This window comes from Acanthopagrus latus, chromosome 14 (assembly GCF_904848185.1).
Source record: "Acanthopagrus latus isolate v.2019 chromosome 14, fAcaLat1.1, whole genome shotgun sequence".
Taxonomy (NCBI): Eukaryota; Metazoa; Chordata; class Actinopteri; order Spariformes; family Sparidae; genus Acanthopagrus; species Acanthopagrus latus.
The window spans coordinates 15251323-15272402 of NC_051052.1; the positions used below are offsets into that span (position 1 = coordinate 15251323).

The 21080-nt window shown below is 42.8% G+C and overlaps 1 protein-coding gene across 1 annotated transcript; it reads left to right on the top strand.

Annotated features, from left to right (window-relative positions):
- The first annotated feature begins 6628 nt into the window (after nt 1–6628).
- Nucleotides 6629–14613, top strand: LOC119032920. Its single transcript, XM_037122555.1, has 4 exons — nt 6629–7474; nt 10275–10346; nt 10515–11937; nt 12629–14613. The coding sequence occupies exons 1-4, from the start codon at nt 7414–7416 to the stop codon at nt 13719–13721; spliced, it is 2649 nt and encodes an 882-aa protein (XP_036978450.1). The 5' UTR covers nt 6629–7413; the 3' UTR covers nt 13722–14613.
- The last annotated feature ends 6467 nt before the right edge of the window (nt 14614–21080 follow it).

Here is a 21080-nt window from a genome sequence, read left to right on the forward strand (position 1 = left end):
TTGGCTCCCTTTTAGACAACAAATGGTTTAGTTTAGAAAAACCTCAAATTGGGCTTAACTGGTGTTGGCCCAACTTACAGTAAAATACATCCCTCAGAAGTGAATCTCCCAAACTTTTTTTTTTTTTTTCCCAGCACTGATGTTACAAACAAAAAAAAAATCCCATAAGGAACGTTCTGTTCATTCAGCAAATTTGGGTCACTTAGAAAATCTCTGCGGCGGATGGTTACGTGCTGTGTGTGCTGTGAGCTGTGTGAACCGTGTCAGCTGTATCATCAGGCTGCTGGTTGTTATCATATCCACTGACTAAGTCGCCCACCGGTTGCCATGTCAGCGTAACGTCCTGTCTGTACGGGCTGTGTGTTCGTACGCTGCAGTAAACGACTCTCCGTGCCAACCCTCCTAATGCCTGCGCGAACGTGTTTGTGTCTGTCTGTAATTAAAAAAAGAGTGTTTGCACGTGTTTTTGGGTTTCTTTTTTCTAAGTAAGCAGACCTGTGTGGTTTTTTTTCAGCGAGAAACTGCAACCGAGATGTCGTAGGAAGTGCGACCTCCAGGCGGCGTTCCGCGGAAAGATCCGCACGCCGCTTTGATTGGTAATTACAGGATGCATTTAAGTGTGAAGCCCACCTATTTGTCTGCAAAACACACACACACACACACTGTAAACACGCGCATGCACACCCACAGAGGATGCATAAAAGTGAGACGTGCACGCTCGTGTTTATCACCCACTACGATCCCCATCCAGCAGCCGCAGACGTCACAGCTACCGTAAAACAAACACTTTTCATCCCCCGAGAGACATGACTGGAATCCGCCTGTAAGCCCCACTGGAAGCCCTGGAAACGCAAAGGTTTTTTTTTTTTTTGACATGTCTCGGCCTGCCGAACACAAAGCTGACAGCGTCCGTAAAGAAAAAAAAAGGTCAGCGCCTCTTTGTTGTCGCTCAGAACGGACTGATGTGGCTCAAAGGATCCGGAGAAAACGGGGGTTACGTCTGTTCACGTCTCTGATTAGTTTACTGGCTTCTTTTGTGTGTATTGTGACTTTTATAAACTTCCAAACAGAAGAAAAAAGAGTGGTGGATGTGATATAGATAAAAAAGATTGACAAAGTTGATATGTAGGTTTGCTCTCATTCAGGATCGTCCCGTCGTGTCTAAAAAAGGCCAAAGCTAATAGAGCAGAAAGTTGGAGTTCTACCGACGACAGGATTTGAGAAACATTAAAGGCTTTACATGCAAATCTGTCTGGAAAGAGGTTAAAGCTTTTTTTTTTTCATAGAAAGTGCTCCCGTCTAAAGTACGATTAGTGTCTTTTCCCTCTCGCTCTGCTTTGCACAATCTTATCGCTCCCTGCTGGAAACACGAGCTTGAAAGTCTCTCTCCCCTCCGACTCTTCGCATGTTTTTCACAGCAAACTTTCTCACAGTCCTCTCTCTCTCTCCCCCTCCATTCACTTCCTCGTGGTGTGGCCCGCGCGATTGGTCCGAGGAGGTGGAAAGTTGGCCAATGGGAGGGCAGTTGCCAGGCAAGCTGGGCTGTGCCTCATTTGGAGGCGGCTGGAGGCTCGCACAGCTGTTCCATTGAAAAGCAGCAGGACATAATAACACCCCCCCCCCCCCCCACCTCGCCATGCACACACACACACACACACACACACACAAAGGCACACAATGCAGGCTGATTTGGATGTTATTGTAGAAGAAAAGTTTTCTGCCTTAGTTCTTTTTAGTTCTTCTTAGCATCTGTTTCTCAAACACAAGAAGAAATTAAGACTAGACTGTTTTCGTCTCTGTTTTCTTTTACTTTGAAATCATCGTGTGTGTTTTTTTGTCTCTCGCTGTAGACAGTTAAAAGGACCGCTGCGATTTATTTTCTTGACTTCTTTCTGCTTTTCTCACTTCTCATTTTTCATGCCAGGATGTGGTGAAGGGGGGAAAGTCAAGACAAGTTTGTTCTCTGCGTTCTAAGTTTTAACCACCTGTTGCGTATAAAATGTTCTTTACCAAATCTTAATGTGATGTTATAAAGAATAAAAAGTATCCAACATATATGTTTTCTAGCGGTTTCAAAGGAAATACAATGAGGAACGTATTTTAACTCAATTTTCATTCATACAGACAGTTGTTTCTTTTATAAACTTAAAAAATGCATTAACTTTTTTTTCAGGCAACAAATAGTAAACACTGACATAACAGCACCTTTTATGTGGATTGAATAGCATAGATGGCATGTTAGCATATAAATATGTCTCTATACACATGCAGCAGATACAAGGCATCATCAGTATTCATTTGGAGTCATGTTTCTGGCCATCTGGTGACTACAGGTCCAATATTCCTCCTCCTTTTAGCTCCATTTTTGGTCTCCACCGCCCCCTAAAGGAGATGTCTGGCTCTTTAAACTTCTAAATGTTGCTCTTACATTAGCTAGATAGTTCTCAGTCTGGCATTTGTTCACTGGCAGGGAGTGTACAGTGGGTTTTTAGACCTTTTTCACAGAAAACAAAAGCCTGAAAATGAAGACAGCAGTCGGGGCTCGGGGCTAGATTCTTAGCTTGCTAACTTGAAAAGGTATCTTCACAACACAATACATAAACGTCTCTGTCACATGACTTGATGTTTTTATTGTTAAGCAACCATCATTAAATCTATCTTTGTGGCTCAGGCTCTTGTTCACAGAGCAGCTAATGTCTTTAAGTTGTATTCAAGCTATGTTTAGTCATGTTTACCAACATCCTTCCTCACACTGAGCCTCCTGGAAGTTATAGCGACAGGTGACACCACTACCTTGAATAAAAACACAGATTTCTCTTTTTAACATGTTCTCTGGTAACATTTTGGACTCAACAAAATATCCAGCAAAGCTCTTGTCTTTTTTTAATACTGAAATACTACACATTGTATCTGTGTGTCCTTGTGGGTAAGAGCAGTGGCTGCGTATAGAAAATAAGGGCGAATGCTGCTTTGTTTTTCATGCTGCTCTGAAAGAGGAAATCGCGAGTGAGCGACTCAGGGAGAAAGAAAATCAAACTGTGACCTTGTCACTCCACTCTCAGCCTTGTTTCGCAGTGTGACAGATTGCTTAAGAGCGCCGGAGAATTGTTAACCAGCGCCAGTGACCCACATCACCCAGTGGAAAAAAAAACAATGTTTGTCCATCTGTCCCTGTGTCCTGCTGAAACAATACCACTGTATAGTACACTTCCTCTATATATTTTCCTCCACCCACATATTTCACACTGTGCGTGGAGGTGCATCCAATAAAGGCAGAGAGATGATCGGCTCAGCTGACACAAGCATCATATAGCAGCATATGGTGGGCTTTTCTCTGGCTTATAGCAGCAATAATCAGCTAAGCATGCACACACACACACACACACACACACACACATATTGAGTAGTATCATGCAGATTTCAGCAACATATGAGTCACTCAGGAGGAACAATGGAGTCATTTAAAGGACATAAAGGAAGCCGGCGCTTCAGTGGCCCAAAATGTCAGAGCTGCCTTGAATTGTTGCTTTTACGCGGCTCTCCTCCACAGAGACGGCGACTCATCCATTAGGCTTTTCACTCTCGATGGGAAACATCAATTGCGAGGATGCTAAAGTGTGTGTGTGTGTGTGTGTGTGTGAGAGCGATCAATATGCCTCCTGGGGTGTGTTCTTCAAAGATGTGAGAGATGAGAAACAGACAGGAAGATAAAACAACTAAAAGAACAGATTTACACTTTGATTCGGTTTTCTAATGAAAAAATAATAACCTCCTTTATATTCTGCCCATTCCTTACAGTCACACCGATTGAGTCATGTTGATAATTCACTTTTTTTCTGCTGCTCTCCCGACCTGACCTTTGTTTTGGACGGTCTGTCCTGACCTCGAATGTGCCGACCTGCAAATCTGTTAGATAAGTTTCATTAACACACCCCCCCAAAATAAACACCTTCTATGCCAGTTTGAGGTTTCTGATTTCAAAGCGATCACTCGCTGAAACTTCAAAGCCGAGTGCAGAAAGAGCCCCGAAAGTCTAAAATTGTTTTTTTTTCCTATTTAACATTCCCCCGTCTTCTCCCTCTTCCTCCAAAGTTTCGTGCCCCCGTTGAAAATCTTCTGACACACAAGAACTCCGAAGTGAAACGAAAACACAGGTTTAATTTGGTGGAGCTATTCCAGGCCGGGTTAAGACAACACCGTGTTACAGGCGGTGATGAGGCCCTCGCTCATGATTGCTCCGAGCCGCTCTGGAGGAAAATCAGGAACAATATTTGGATATAGAAGAGAAGTATGGCAGAATGTAGTGCGCTTCCTGTTTCTCCCTTATTCTCACACAAAAGGCAGATTTCCTGACTTACGCTCCCATTTTTCTTTTTCACTTTTATTTCTCTTGACGTTTCGAACATATTGGATGTTCAGGAACGTCTAAAAGAAAAGTGCCAATAATCTGCCGTTAATAGAAACCATCCATCAAGTCTCCAGCGTGCAGCCCGATCCCTCCGATCGTTAACATGTTCTTCATCCTCACATGTCTGATAGCAGAAGTATCAACACTGTGGACTGTGAAAGTTATTGACATTGACAGAAAATGTGTGTTAGAATCTGCAAGTCAACATGAACATTTAGCTCCAGGCGCAGACATGGCGTTACATGCATTATACCAAAAGATACAGAAATATGGGACATAATATCTAATCGGGGAGATTTTACTGTAATGCAGCAGTAAAAGAAGCATTCAGAAGAAAGTAACTAAGTAAATGCTGTAATTGAAGTAAGTAATAAATGAGTAAATAAGTAAAGTAAGTAACAAAGTAAGAGACTAGGTGAAGAAAGTTTAATTAATCAAATAAGTGGAATAGTAAAAAAGAAAATAACAAAGGAAGTAACCAAGTGAAATTAGTTAGTAAATAAGTTATAAGTTAACAGGAAGTAAGTAAGTAAATAAGTGAACTAAGTAAATACTAAGTGCAACAAAACACAAATGACTTCACTAAAAAAATTAAATCAAAGTAAATCCTCTCATCTGAGAAACTAGTAGCATAAAACGTTGATTATTTTTTACATAAATAACTACGTATTACTTTGATTATAGATTATCAAGTAATTCCAAATAATTATTACATGTTTTTGTCAATGGATTAATAGTCATAGTAGTTCTATCTATAACAAAACGTCATATTTCGCAAGTTTTTTTTTATATGTTCTTATAACTGAAGCTGTCCAGTAAACGTGATGGAGTAAAATGTGAAATAGTTAATTAAGCATTAGTTAATAGTTATTTCACTGTTAACAAACAATGAAATGTTTTATTTATTTACAGATGAACTACAAAAATGTAATCAGAACTTTACAACAAACAACGATGGTTTATAACGCACGTCATCGTTTGTTTACAAGCGTTTAAGTGACTATAAACCGGCCGGATGACGTTTATCATGAAGTGTTACCAAGTAAATGTTCTTGGTACTTCTTGAAGCTTTTCTTCTTCTTCAGTTTGAAATATAAGTTCACGCCACTGAGGAGGATACGTGAACAGAAGGTAGGTGCTCCTACAGGAAGGCAAAGTCCATTTCCATTGTGTGCTGTTGTCGCACTGCACACGAATGTGGGTCCGACGCTCTGAGCCAACACATTGATCACAGTCTGTGACCTTTGTCCTTTGGCTCTGTTAACCCCCTCCCTGCCGCCGCCGCCGCCGCCACCGATACAGCCACCAGTCAGACTCCGAACAGATGGGAGAGTTTGGGGGAGGGTTTATTTTTAAACAGCCGTGTTGTCACTCAATGCTTCTTCTTCTTCTTCTACTGCCTTTATTTACCTCTTTTTGCTCCCTTTTCCTCTCCCTTTTCCCTGGATTTATACCCTCTAGTCACAAAATATCGACGTTTACTGTAAATTAGATTGCGCGTTCCTCAAAAAACAACCTCAGGGCAAGCCGTGTGTTAATGTTGTCATCAATTATCTGTCCAATTACCATAACCCACATCGATACAGAGGCCCTGCGGTGCACCAGCACTCGCACATACACTAAAAAAGTCACACATCATTCATAGCTGCCAGTAAACTAAAACCTCATGCAAATTCCACACTGGACTGAGACCATTTACCTGCCCTGACCTCCGCTTTTTTCTGTTTTTTGTTTTTGTGGGGTGACAAACTCAAGACAAATACCTCGAAGACAAGCTATGAAAAGGTTGTTTTTCTTAGATCCGAGCTTTTAACCACATCTGTAACACGCCACCAGAGAGAATGTTCTGATTCATACCAGCGACCTAGTAAGGAAAAAAACAAACAACAGATTATTCTTCTGATCATTTCAAAATGATTTCCCCGACATTTGGGGCTCTGCCAAAAAACTCGAAGGGGTTAGGAGGGGGCAACTGGTGAGGCAGCTGCCGGGGCGTTCGGGAAGCACTGGGGAACAATCACTGAACTGTAGAGGTGATTTCGCTTGGAGGCAGAAGTCCAGACGGACAGATTTTGTGTCGGTGAAAGGGATTTCTGAGGCTGTCGATGAGATATGAAAGCCTCAGAGATGGATGAGGGGGTTTTAATGGGAGGGTGGGGGGAAAAAAAAACAAACGATGCTGTCTTACAAAGAAAAAAGGGAGAAAATGGAGCCTCAAAATGACAAAACAGACAGAAGGCCGGCGCACAGAGAGAAGAGACGGTGGTATTTTTTACCCTGAAACATGAAACAGGTGCAGGTCTACTAAGAAACCAACCCCCACCTTTCGGTTTCCTCTATTATCGCTGGTTTCACACCCCCTCTCCTGAACATTACGTCACCTTCGACAGGAAATGAGATGCCACGGCTCGAGGTGTTAAGAGACTCCTCCAGGCCCTCTGCTTCTTCTTCTTCTTCTCCATCTTCTTCATCTTCTTCTGAGCTTTTCATTTCACCACCATTTAATATTCATACGGATGATGTAATTTGTCTCTGTTCGCGGTCCAGAGGAGCAGAGATGATTTTGGGCACAGACACAAACGAAAACATGAACAGCCATCTGCTTTATTTTTCCCATGCAATGTTATGCAATACAAGGCTCTGGACGGGCAACCCGGCCAGTCATGTGTGGGCGTGTGCTGCCGCTCTGTGGTCGGTTCAGGCGTTGCAGTTCAGTTTCGTGTTGTGCGCACTAGATGTCAGCATGCAGCATGTGTTCACGAAGCTATGTGGACTAACAGATCATGTTTTTAGCAGCAAGGATCCAGATTTTCACTTCAAAATGTTTCTTCAGATGCATATTCTGCTCTCAAACACTGTGGGTTACTGCAAATGTTTTCTTCTTTGTTGTGTTGGACCTTCTTGTGAGTCTGACGTGAGACTGACGTGAAGTTTCAATCGAACTGACTTGTGCAAGCTGTTCTTTTCTATATCTGTGTTGCTGTTACAGATACGCAAACCTGAAGATGGAGGCTGAGCCGGAGAGGAACGCCCGGCTCTGCATCATCGGAGAACACAGACAAGAAGGTGATATTCTTATGAGACTGATGATTGGAGGAAATACACAAACACTTTTTCTTCCAGCATAAACAGAGATAGTGGAGCTGAGAAGGAAAGAAAATATCTGTTTGAGAACTGACATCTGGGACTTTTGGTGGTTGTGATGTTGATCCAACAAAATGAGACACTAGCCGTGTTTACATAAAGCATTTTGAAGAATATTCAATGGCAACAATTAAAAAAAAAAAGTCTTGCTGAAAAAGTTTGTAAGCTTGCTTGAGTCAATGTGCAAAATGTTCGATGGAAACTGATTTGCAGAAGAAACGGACATAGCGGATTGCATTTTTCTTCGTCGTCTCCGGACGGCATGCAAAAAATGGCCAAGGTTAGCTGACTGATTTCCTGAAGAGTTCTCTCCAGTTTGTCTCCTGGTTTGTTTACCTCTGGCCTCTGTTTACTTCCACATCCCTGTGTGATGTAGCCTCCATCAGGTCACCCTCTCACAAAATCACGCTTTACATAACCTAGTTCATTCACTGTCAACAAATCTGTCTGACATTTTATTATGGAAACATGGCTGATGTGTGTTGACAAGTGTTACTTTGTATTCCCTCACATTTAATAGAATAAGAAAAGACATGTTCCTTTCTTAATTTTTGTCTTCTCTACAGAGACGAATAAACAAGGATAAAAATGCCAAACTAAAACAATAACGAGATGTGTCTCTGTCCCAAATAAACAAGTTCTCTTTACTTCACTGAAATTCTCTCTCGCTGTGTTGTTTTGACTTTAAATGAGACAAATGTACTTGGAAAGATTTTAAGTTTCTGCTGCTATTTGTCCGGTGAGACCAAGAGACAGACTGTATATGGGCTGTTTTCTTGCCAAACAGCAGAAATTAGGTTTTTACAGTTATTCTTAAAAAACAAAAATGATCATTGCCTAAATCTTTACTACGCTTTCAATTTTTACCACATCTGTAAAATTCAATGAATGTTTTTATACTGATACACATAGTTGTAAAAAGTTAGCATTCATGATCAATTAAAGTCATTTTTAGGGCTTTAAAAACAAGCCTGTAACATAATAAAACACAACCAAGCTTAAACTTACACGAGACACATTATGACAGAGTCCCTCATTAGCATCAGCAGCCCACAGACTTCCTGAAGTCCAGAGCATTATTAGCATCTGGGTCAAAGGCCGAGCGGTTTCCAGGCGCTACTTGTCGCCTGCCATATAACCACTGGGATGCTAATGTCTCCCCACAGCGGAGCAAACAGAAGCCACTGTAAAAAAAAAAAAAGCCGGTGTCACCTCTGACCTCTCTCCCCCTGAAGTCGCCCCGCTTTCCCGCTATTGATCCTCCAGATTCCTCTGACGTTGAGGGTGAGTGTGAGAATCCTGCGGCAGATAAAGGCACTCAGAGGAGTCATTAACTATGGCTCAGCCGGAGCGTGTGTGTGAAAAGTCTCCATACAGAGACGGCCGCTGAGATGGATCATTAAAGTCATATATTGCTGGTGGTGGAGTTGGTGGTGGTGGGGGTGGTGGGGGTGGTGGGGGTGTGTGCGGTTCAAAGGTTGCCCCGTCTCTTCTGGACTCTCTCAGTCTGTACAGAGATGCAGGTGTAGGTCAACAGGATCATCCTGACAGATGCAGGAACTCGGCTTTGACATATAAGGAGGCCGCGAACACGTCAGGTAAGCAACATGAATCGCGCTGATTGGACGATGGCTTTTGTTGGATTATGGGAAACTTTTCATATGTTTGGCCTCTGATCTTTCAGCGCTGACTCATCAGACTTCCTTGTTGTTTGGGCTCCAACAGGTTCCCACTGCTGCATATATATATATACATATACATATAATATATATATATAATGATTGTGTAAATATGTGGGAAAGTACTGAAGACGCGATACTTCATTTAATGCAAACTGAGCTCGGACATTTGATGGAAGGTGACCAATATACAAAACTAGAAAATCTGCGCAATGACATCAAATACAGTATAAACACCTTTGTTTGCAAATAAGTTAGTCACAGTCAAAGAAATCTATGTTGACATTACTTATGTTTGGAGTCCAGAGACAACTGTGACTTTGAATCCAAAATCCAAATCCAGAACTCCAGAAAATATTTAAAAAGTAATCAAAAGACAAAGTTGAGTAACAGATAAGATAAGAAGATAGAAGTTGGGTAAAAGTGACGAGTGTTGTCTAGAGAACATTTCTAATGTAAAAGTATCTGATCTTTATTACCTTATTTAGCTCTTTATTAGATCTACTTCAGTATCAAAAGTACAATATAAGATGTATGTATATACTGTCTACTGTGGATGGACTGATTTATTTATTTTTGTTATTTAATCTCCTCATGTTTCACACTCAGTTTATATTTTTATTTGCAGTTACAACTGAAGTCACATGCTTTTATTGTGATACTCTTTGTATCTGTTTAAAGGGGCTATGTAAATAAAGTTATTAACATTATTATTTACCCGACTTAAATACATGAATTGAAACGTGCTGTGATGCTCTTTGTTTCTGATGATGCAGCATGAAATCTTAGAAGCAACAGGAAACATAAATTATCAAATCAAAGTAGTGGGGCAAAAAATAAAACACTGATGTGGAAGTGGAAATATTAAGTAAATACTTGAGTAAACATATTTAGTTATATTCCATCACTGGCAACAGATCTCCAAATATATTGTTCAGGGAGGGCTGGTAGGTTAAGATTGGGAAGAATTTTCTTTTTGTGAAGTTCTCGTCCTTTTCCTCATCGTAATTCCTCGTCTGTTTGTCCTTCATGTCCGTCACCAGGTAAAATGAAGGCGCTCACACTGCTGCTCGTGTTCCTCACAGTTTCTGGATATTCATACGTTTTGCAGCCCGGTAAGTAAAAGAAAATCATGTCAAATGCACTGTAGTCATAAACACCTTCATGCTAATTATTTCACAAGCTTTCCAAAGGGAATGCTAACTGTTCTAATGCTGATGTGTCACTTTCAACATGATGTTGTTTTGTTTAGTATTAAGTAGTTTCTCTGTTTGGTTCTGCAGGAGTGACAGTTGGACAGATAGCCGGTCTGGACACAGAACACCAGTCTGAGATGAGAGGTGAGCGTCTGGGAGATGTTTCTGTGCCAGTGCAGGAGACGGGAAAAGCTTCTGAATCCGCCGAGGAGCAAAAGAGTGAAGGATTGACTCCGGAGACAAACCACGAGAAAGAGAAGACGGAGGGGAAATCCCGAGCAGATGTTGCAGGGAATATAGAGGAGATTTTACAGATCACTAAAGAACGTGAGGAGGGGATGACACCTGAGACTTTCTTTCAAAGTTTAGGAGAGGAAACAAAAAGAGAGGAATTAACTGTGGCTGACAGGGAAAAGGATTCAGATCCAGACAAAGGAGATGAAGCAGAGAGGAGAGACAATCTGGAAACAGATGACGAGACCGGGAAAAGTGATCAGATGGATAAACTGAGGCAGGAAATGGATGAAGAGGAAAGAGAGAGGAGGCTGGTTGCAGGGATTAGTCCCCACGAGGGCAGACAAAAGACGTCAAATCAAGAAAATGTGGAAGGGAAAAGGGAAGAAAGAGAAGACGAGGGGGAGAACTCAGAAAACCATAATGGATCAGTAGAAAGAGAAAAGGAAGATCACACGGTCTTTAACAACCTCACACCGCCTTTAAGCACGTCCTCTACTGAAGAACTCGAGATCCCTCCAATTCGAATTATCACTCAGTCTCTAAATCCTCCCAGTTCTCCTCCTCCTCTTCATCATCATCACGTCCCTCCATCAGTTCCTCCTCCCGCTGAAGTTAGTCGTCAGCTCCTCCCTCCGTCTGCCACTCGACCCGCTCCCACAACAATCTCAGTCTCAACAGCGCCTCCTGGAGACGTGAGGTCTGTCTTCCTGCTCGAGGATCTGCTCGCCGAGGTGTTTTACGGTCCTGGACATCATCTCAAGCAGAACGAACAGGAAGCAAAGGCAAATTCAGAGGATGTGATGGTCAAAAATATATTGTTTAAACCTGCGCAGAGAGAGCTGCCGACCACAAGGGAAATAAGCGTAACGCAGGCAACGCCAAAACCCACAACAGTCAAGTTAAGAGCCAATGATTTAAAAACTAAAGCGCCAAACTCCACACCGAAGTCAAACGAAAATAATCTGACTGCTAAACTGGACGAGCGTGCACATAAACCAAACATCACACAGCCCGCAAGCACAGGAAACGACACCAAACCTTCGACCAAAACGCGACTGACGACCGCCAAAACGCCGTCGGTGAGGCCAACGAAAATCAACAGAGGCAGTAAAAATAAATTAAATAAGACGGTCAAGAAGTCCAAAGACAAGAAAAGGAAAAAGGACAACAAAACACAAAATAAGGCCGGGAAGAAGAAGGCGGTCACCACGCCGGCCTACTTCCCTTACTTTAAGGACAACTACTGTCCTCCTGACTGCGCCTGCTATGGAAGGTAAGACGTCACGGATACTGAATGATAATTCCTATTTATTATATTTCTTCTTTAAATTTGTTGAATTAATTGATTATCCAGTCTGTATATCTGCTGCTTTTAATGTGAGTATTTGCTGCTTCTTTGTGTTTTACATATTTTTCATGCTTTTTCACTGTTTTTCACTATAATGCACATTAACATTTTGTTTTCCTGCTGCTGTGAGATTGGAAGCTGGATCCCAGCTTCATACAGTAAATAACAAACTGCCAGAAGCCTCTAGCAGACTTTTTCTTTTTTGTTTCGGACTGAATTTAAAAATCCTTCTGGATTAATTGTGGTGGATTCAGATCACCTGTGGGCAGGATGAGGAGACTGACTGCTAATTAATGAGTGGAAGCAGCTTGGGGTATTCCCCTCCCAGCCAATCAGGGGGTGAAGACGCCCTTTTTTTCTTTATCCAACAACAAACTGCCACAAGCAAACTAGTCCAGCTCAGCACAAAACACTGGAAAATAAGGGCGAAACAATTGGTCTGGCCTTGCCTTGCATGAGCACCTCTTAAACTAAACAAGATTAATCAATGATCTCTTACGAAATGGACTTTTAGGCTTTGAAAGAACAGCCGATTTAATGAGCATCACGGTTGTTTTACATGTTAGTGTTTGGATATCAATGTGCTCGTCTGGTCTGATTGTGTCTTGTGTTCCAGAGTGGTCCAGTGCTCAGACAAAGGAGTGGACAAGGTTCCTTACGGTATTCCCTACAACGCCCGCTACATCCTCCTCATGAACAACCTCATCGACAGCATCCAGCTGGACCTGCTCAGCGAATACGTCTCCATGGAGTTCCTCGTGTTGAGCAACAACCGGCTCACAGATGGCTCCATCGAGGGGGCCTTGGAGGGGATCCCCGCTCTGAAGCGCCTCTACCTGGATAGGAACCTCCTGGAAAGCGTGCCGACCGACCTTCCGCTGTCTCTCGAGGAGCTTCGTTTGGACAATAACCGGCTGGGTGTGATGTCTGAGGCGGCCTGGGCCCGGTGCCCCGGCCTCTTGGTTCTGAGCCTCAGCAACAACAGCCTGGGGAACGGATCTGACGCTCTTGCGAATGCGGTGCTCTCCCCTTTATCCAGCCTGCGCACTTTAAACCTCGATCACAACCAGCTAACATCGGTTCCTCTGGGCTTACCTCTGTCCATCAAGGAGCTCTACCTCAAAGGGAACCTGATCGAGCAGTTCCGCGAAGGAGCCTTCGATGGGATATCGGAGCTTGTGGTGTTGGACCTGAGTTCAAACCGACTGACAAACAAGGGTCTTCTCCGGGAGTCTCTTCTGAATGCGACTCACTTGGAAAGCCTCAACTTAGAAGGGAACAGACTAAAACAAGTCCCCCGACACCTTCCTCGCTCACTTAAAACCCTAAATCTGGAAGGCAACCTCATTTCCTCCATAAAGAAATCCGCTCTCAACGCCTTGAAAAACCTCGAACTCCTCGGCTTAGCACGGAATAAAATCTTCAAAGTGGCACCGGGGGCATTCAAGGCCTTGCCCGTCCTGCACCAGTTAGACCTGTGCCACAACACCTTGCGCCAGGTGCCCAGGCAGCTGCCGCAAGCTCTGCACTCGGTCGCGCTCACCAACAACAGGATTCAATCGGTGCCCCGTGACGCTTTCTGCTGGGGGGATAAAAGTCTCAGCAGGCTTGTTCGAGTGCAGCTGGAACACAATTCAATCGACATGGGGAAGTTGGATGCGCAGGCTTTCAGATGCTTGCGTGGTTTCCAGGTTGTGCACTTCTACTGAACCTCCCGAGGAAAAACAAGGGCTAACATGTGTACTCTCACTTTGAAAGCCTCATTTAAGACTTGTGGTGGCTGCTGTTGCTATGCCAGACACCAATGGTAAAACTGACCAACAGAGTCAAAAGAAATATTTATTGTGTGTGAAATTCAATTTATTTTTTTGTAACCGCTCCAAGCACCACACTTTGGTTACTTTTTTTATGACATTAATTCTCAAACACGCCTCAAGGGTTGGAAATGAAACGATGTCGGTATGTGTGTCATCAGCAAACAAAAGTTTGTTAAGGGAGTTTTTTTTTTTTACCCCAAAACTGTTTTCCATTTGGTTTCATTTCATTCCAGTGACATAAAATAACTTTGTATAAAACTTGCATGAGATAAACACATTTTTTTTTTTCATTTGACAGGAAATCAAATTAAGAGAGCTTTATAATAAGCAGATTGGGGGAGCGGTGGAAAAGTGCTTTGTAGGGTGTCCCTCTAGTGGACAACATGTGCCCTCTCTTTATTATAAATATATATCATGACTTTTTACACACTGGGTACCTGTGGTGCCCCCTATATTTCATTCATCTCTGCCCCTCAAACATCCTGAGTCCGCCACTGATAAGGTAACCTTTAGATGGGTATATAGATTCTCTCTGCAGCTCCACTAACAGGAAGAGTGACAGGAAGTGTCTGTGCTCAGAAATTAATATACAGTACAAGTTTATGTGATGGATTTTCTCCATAATCTTAACATGGGATTTGATGTTTAGTTAACAGTGTTTATTATTGTAAACTTGATGTGGGTTGAATAAAGTTCTCTACAAAGCATTCGTGCACAAACTGGTGTGTGGACTTTGTCGGGCGGTTGCAGAAAGTACTTTCAGAATAAACCAAAGGAAAAAAAAGACTGAAATAAAGACTGGACTTGGATACAAGGTGAACTAACGAGGGGACGAGTCGCAGGTGGAGTGAGGCAGAGACACACAGGGGAGGGGGATGAGTTGGGGCTACAAGAAAGAAGGGAGTTGATTGGCTGAGAAGAGCACAGGGCACACGGCCGATGAAGGTGAAGCAGAGCAGGTGTGGAGGGAAGTGGCGGTGCACAGGCACAAATGAAGACAGAAATGACAGGACCACGACAGATTTAATACCTTAGAACATTGTGTTAAAATCTGATGCACACAATGACAGATTTCAGAGTTATAGGTGTGCGAGTGTTTTCCTTCAGCTTCTCAGGGTTCAATCTATCAGATTTCCTCAATAACCAGAAAAGAAGAGAAACATTTCTGTCATACAGATGTTAACCTTCATGCTTCTTTTCAGGAACGCTAATAAAGGTTTATGCCTGAAATCATTTGCTGCAACATGTCCCAGATAATTCTCTGTGAAACACACATTTACTTTTTCATTTGAACTTTCCTCAACTTTTTATCCGTGCCATCATCCCCGACTGGTTTATTGTTGCAAAAAAAAGAAAAACAGTGGAAATGATGAACTGGCAGTTGTGGGATGTAATAGTTTCAAGCCGTTTTTTTCCCATGCTCAGAAACGAACACCGGTCCAAATGTTCCACTGTCGAGCATTTTTCACCATTTTTTTCCATAAACAAATCACTCAAGGGTGTTGTTGTTGTTTTTGGAGCACGTTTGCCTGGCGGACGATTCCCCGGGAGGATTCACGCGGGAACAAGAACGTCATTAACCTGTCAGGATCTGTGCGGCGTCGAATGATACAAAATGCTTCACGACAGCGCGGAGTAAACAAAAATCATAGGAAAGGTGCCATGACGATACACATGGGACCAAAAAAAGCACCTGAAATGTGTCAGTTTTACTCATTCTTATACAACCCACCAGATCAAATTCTGTCTAGCATCCACAAGTAAGTAATGTAATGTGAACAGTAACAATAGAGCTCATAAGATCTGTGAATAAACAAGAAAATAAAGACGTGCCAGATGATTTTACGGCCAAGACGTGTGTTTATTTCCTGGAGCGGCTCCTTATGTTTCCTCTCACAAAGCTCCCATGCAGTGAGCTCTCTGCAAACACGTCAATATAAAAGAACCCAGTTATAAAATGCCAATGTGTCGTGCACAAAATCCTCCACTAGATGGCAGTAAAGTCTAAGGGGAGAAAGAGTTTGGAATGAGAGCTGCCTCTGTTTCAAACGGTGAGAAAATGAGATAGAGAAGAATATCAGGAGCTCGAAGTTTGGCTGTTTTCCAGTCGCCAAATAAAAAAAAATGAAAAAATTGAAAAAATGCACAGCAATTGAAATGCATATGCTTCGGGAAGTTTGTCTTGCGGGGAAGATTTGTATATTTAAAGCTCAGAGCTCAGACTCAGCTATGCAGGTCTGCATACACAAGCCCACGAGGCGGGAGATTTGCACAGAGGAGCAAAAGTTTCTTTGCAATAACGTGAGAGTGTTCGACTTGACAGCGAGCCTGGAAAAACTATACGTAAAGGAGCGATGACTGATGAATTTTTCCTATAAGGGGAAAAAAAGTGGAGAGAGGGGGGAAAAAAAAAGCCCACGTGGAGGTGCTTTACAGCTTTCTCTCTTTTTTTTTCTTCCCCTCGCTCTAATAAGTTCACTCAGCAACGTGGCACTGCACCCATAGGGCCTGGGAAAGAGGAGCAGGAGGAGGGGGACCAGAGGGAGGGAGGGAGGAGGGAGGAAGACGAGGGAGTGAAGGGAAGGAGGGAGGGAGGGCTTGAAGGATGGATCCAGGCTCCATTGGCTGAGCGCGTGTCCAGAAGGAAAGAGCTTTCGGCCGGGCAAGGGAGCTCACCAGCACCTCCCTACGGTCCAGCAGGACCCTGACCCCCGTATCACAACACCACATGTCCACCTGGATCCACTGGAAGCCCTCCTCCCCTCCTTTTGTGTGTCTCCTCCTTTCTCTTCCCTCCTCTCCCTCTGTCTCCATTTTCTTTTTTTTTAATATTCCTCTCGCCCCTTTTTAGTGCATGCATACCTATACCTGTGTGCACACTTGTCTCGGCAGTCGTCTGGTTGCGTGGGAGTCGAAAAAAGAGATCACGTAATGATCACGCCAACGACTCCCCTGACGCCATCTGAACCCACGAGCACCGTTCAAGTAGTTTGGCAGATGGTGACTTTATTTGTGTACCTCTGTATCCTGTGCTGGACGATGTTCAAGTCTGATACTCGAGCTTATCCCGGCAGGAGGTTCGCAGGATTAGTAGTAGTAGTAGTAACTGCCAGCCTCCCACAGGAAAGCCTCCTCTCTTCTGTCAGCGCATCACCTTCTTGATAGACTTAATCTGTGTTGGCCGGAATAATAAAAAACAAAGATGTTCGCCTTTTCTTTGATTCATTTGCTCTCCGACATGACTTATAAGGCGGTGCGATCTGATGTAAAGCTCGCGCCAAACCCGCAACGCCGTTAATCAAACATCACTGTTCTCCTCGGGAGGGGAGATGGCACGGCTCTCCAGAGTGCTCGACGTGGTTATACAACCACTTGAGAGGTGGAAGAAGCTGTTTTTCTTCAGCGGATCACTATGAAATACATGTTGATTGCACAATGTAATTGTGTTACACAAGTTCCCTATGAACTTCCCTCTCGCCATTCGACTTTGCCTGCCACATGACACAGAAATTTCCCAGGAAAACGACGGCTGGCTAGTTTTCATTCTGTGTCGAAACCAAAGAATCACATCTGATGAAAGCTGTTTCCATTTTAAAGGTGCATTATGTAAGAATTTTGTTGAATTGTTTTGTTTTAAATTAACCAAACTTGTCAACAGAATGTGAAGGAAACACAAGTATGATGGTTATGACACACAGGTATCTGCTTCAGTTAGCATGCTGACCAGCTAGCCCTGCCCCATCATGGTCCAAAGCTTCTGTGCTAATGAAAAAAAACAACACTTAAAAAGCTCCCCAGTCCGGACCGCTAGGTGCAGGGATAACTGAGCTAACTGGCTAACGACAGCTAGTTAGCAGCAGTTAGCGGTTACTATGGCATTAAGCTGCCCTAAATTTATAATGAGTATATGACAAGTGATGAACATATTGCATCTTAAAGTAAAAGTTTTCATGTTGATGCTGGTAATGGTTGTTAATGGTTTAACTACTGTATAAGTTGATCTGCTGGGTAGCTTGTGAATTTCTCCTCAGATCATTAAAGTTTTATCTTAATTTGTAAAACTGTGTTGTAATTTATTTGTTGAATGTGTGTTGTATTCAGGGTTGGGAGGGTAACTTTAAATGTTTTCCAATTCAGTTATAACTTACTTGTTCAGAAATGTAGTCAAAGCATCACAATAATAAAGTAATATAACTTGATTACTTTCCATTACTTTTGAATCACCTCAATGCCAAACATGCTGTCTGTGAATAAAGACAAGGGAAATGAGTGTGAATTCTGTAAAAGTCTAGTTGCAGACTACTATCTGACTCATCTGTTACTTCAAATGTGTAATCCTGTTAGTAATTTCCTTTCGAATGAAAGTATCTGTAATCTTTTTATCTGTGACTGGAACACAGTTACCTTTTTTGTATCCTAATTATGTAATCCCATTACATGTATTCCCAGAAACCTGTACACACTGTAAACTAAATAATTTAACTAAATCTGCAAAGCAACTAGTAACTAAAGTTCTCAAATGTAGCAGAGTAACAATATAATATTTGCCTCTGAACTGTAGTGGAGTAAAAGTGTAAAGTAGAATATGAAAATGCTTAAACAGACTAAAAATACCTGATATATGTAGTTAAGATCAGTACTCGAGTAAATGTACGTAGTCACTTTCCACCACAGCTTGTGTTTAGTTCTTCTGACCTGGCTGTGTTTGCCTTTACACAGAGACTTACATTAAATCAAATCATCAAATATAATTATTCTCAATTTCACCCAAACTTGTCCAAAATCCACTCCGTACTGTTGCCGAAAATACAAAATTCAGCCCCTTTTCGTGATCGTCTTTGTTCTAATGCTGACCACATTCAGCCCTTACAGCAATCAGAGCACGCTCAGAGAGTGGGAAGACAAAAGAGAACAGAGGGAACAGGATATTAAACCACACCCTACATGAGAGCCAGCCAGACGAGCAGACAGAGCTGTGGTGATATTCGGCTGACGTTCCATCTTCCTCGTAGTTATAAAATCCTGGGAAGGCCTCCTTCCCATAATGCACCAGAAGCTAGAAGAATAGCTGCAAACTTGTCCATTTTGTTGAGTTTCTTTGGCATTTGCCGATGGCTTGTAAATGCTGCAAGAAAAAAAATATTAAAAGTTTCATGAGCTGCAGCATGAAGTTTATAGAAAACATGTAAATGGGATGTGGATGTGTTTCAGTGACGAGTGTGACTGACAGCATGTTATTTGTGGCGTTTTTGGGGTTTTTTTCACATATACAGCTGGCAAGAAAGACAAACATACAGATGGGGGTTTTTTTGTTGTTTTTTTTGCCCATCTTTGTCTCTGTTTTCCTATTCCACACACACACACACACACATCTGTCGTACTGTACTGTACCGTGAAATCTTCTACTCTCAGCCCGGCCTTAAACCCAGCTATCTCAGCCAACTTAACCTTCAAAACCCTTAAATCAAAGCACGCCTAATCTTAACTCAGGAGTCAGGATCGACCACAGCGACCTCCCTCTTGTCTGAAATCTAACCTAATCTTGCAGGGATATAGCGAAAAAAAATCCATGCGAAGGGTTAAAAAGAAAAAAAAAAAAACGGCTGCCTGGGAGTCAGAGTGCTATTGCATGTGTGAGAGGGAGGTGGCGCCTGAGTTAGCCAAGAGGAAGGTGGAGAAGGCGAGGAGGGAGGGGAGAGAGAGGGAGAGGGAGGGAGGGGATAGAGAGAGAAACCATGGGAGCCAGAGGGACCTCTATACACACACACACACACACACACACATACATACAGCCCGTCGTCATCATCTGCTCCTGGTGTGGACCGGCGCCGACAACACACACATGCAGGAGCACGCGCTTCACGAGCACGTACGCAAGGAGCGACACGCTTTGTGTCGTCGAATTGTGAAGTTTTGCGCGTAGAAACACTTAAAACGATGAAGATTTGAAGTGGAGCCTCTCGTATAAAGTGCGTGCACACAGTGTACACATGTGCACTCTTTTTTATTCAGGGGCTCCACAAGGGGGCCTGTGAGAGTTCCTCTTCAGCAGGGCAGCTCGCTCCTCTGCTCCTGAGGCCAAGCAGAGCACGTTGCTCTCTACAGCTTCTCATTACAACCTTGAATACACCGAGGAGAAAAAAAAAAAAGAAAGGCCCTGAAAGTATCCTTCTGAAGGACATTTCTATCAGCCACTTCTTTGCAAAGCCAACTGAACCTCATGCCATATTAATTTGATTCGAAGGCTGTTGAATTTTACGGTGGAATTAGTAGGATTTGTCCGAGAAGTCCCTAAACGCACCACCAAAGACAGCTGATTGATGAGTCTCATTGCCGGGAGGTGAAATACCGACACCACCAGGACGACTTTTCTCCCCATTCGAGTCTCCCTCTCCGTCTGTTTCCCTCTCGTTCCGTCTTTTTACGTCAGCCGTGCGTGACATGTACACACCGATAGGTGTACATCAGTCTGGTGATGTTTGGGAGGTGCCGTGAAATGGCACAAAAAATGATAATTCCCCTAAAATGCATTAAAAGTCAGTAATCAAGGCTGCTTTGAAAATGTTTGAAGGAGAAAGTAAAGATGTTTGTGTCAAGAGATGCCAGAATACATAAAGAAATTAACAAAGCAGGTTTGCCATCTTTGGAAAAGATAAATGATTACTGTACATTTATTTATTGACTGTTTATAGAAAACAATCAGTCCAATGAGTGCGGTAAGTTGAGGGTGTGTCATCAGACTGGAAATCCTTTACTTGGAAGCAGTAACTCAATTATTTCAGTCTTTTCCTTCGTCTCGTTCCTGTTAAAGCTGTTGCTCACCGTACATTCACTTGCACAATCGCTTCTTTAAACATAGAAACTGTAGACTCAGCCTAAACTACCTTCCAGTCAGAGGTGACAAGCTCAAAGTCATTTCCAGTCACAGCGAACAAAAAAAAAAAACACTTGCAAGCTAATGGAGGAAATATACTGGCTTCATATTCATTTTCAACTTGCTTTTATTCAGGGCACAATAGTCAAACCTGCCATGCGAGGAGGAATACTATTAGGACTTGCTCACAGGTTCCATGTAATCAAGCTGCCAACTCCCAGCCTCCAAGTATTAAACCTGATGGTTGTTTACCATTAAGTCAATATCTGTTTAGCTTTCAACAGATTTGCCTGCGGCTGGCCATTTGTTTGAGACTGTTTGCACAGGGACTCCTGCAAATAGCAATTACTGTGCGTGCATGGAGCCAACCTGGGGTC

Excerpts from the sequence above, each read along its gene's own strand:
- LOC119032920 (XM_037122555.1), top strand. The coding sequence starts at position 7,414 with ATGGAGGCTGAGCCGGAGAGGAACGCCCGGCTCTGCATCATCGGAGAA. Across the intron at positions 7,475-10,274 it reads CGGAGAACACAGACAAGAAG|GTAAAATGAAGGCGCTCACA; the intron begins GTGATATTCTTA and ends GTCCGTCACCAG. Across the intron at positions 11,938-12,628 it reads GACTGCGCCTGCTATGGAAG|AGTGGTCCAGTGCTCAGACA; the intron begins GTAAGACGTCAC and ends CTTGTGTTCCAG.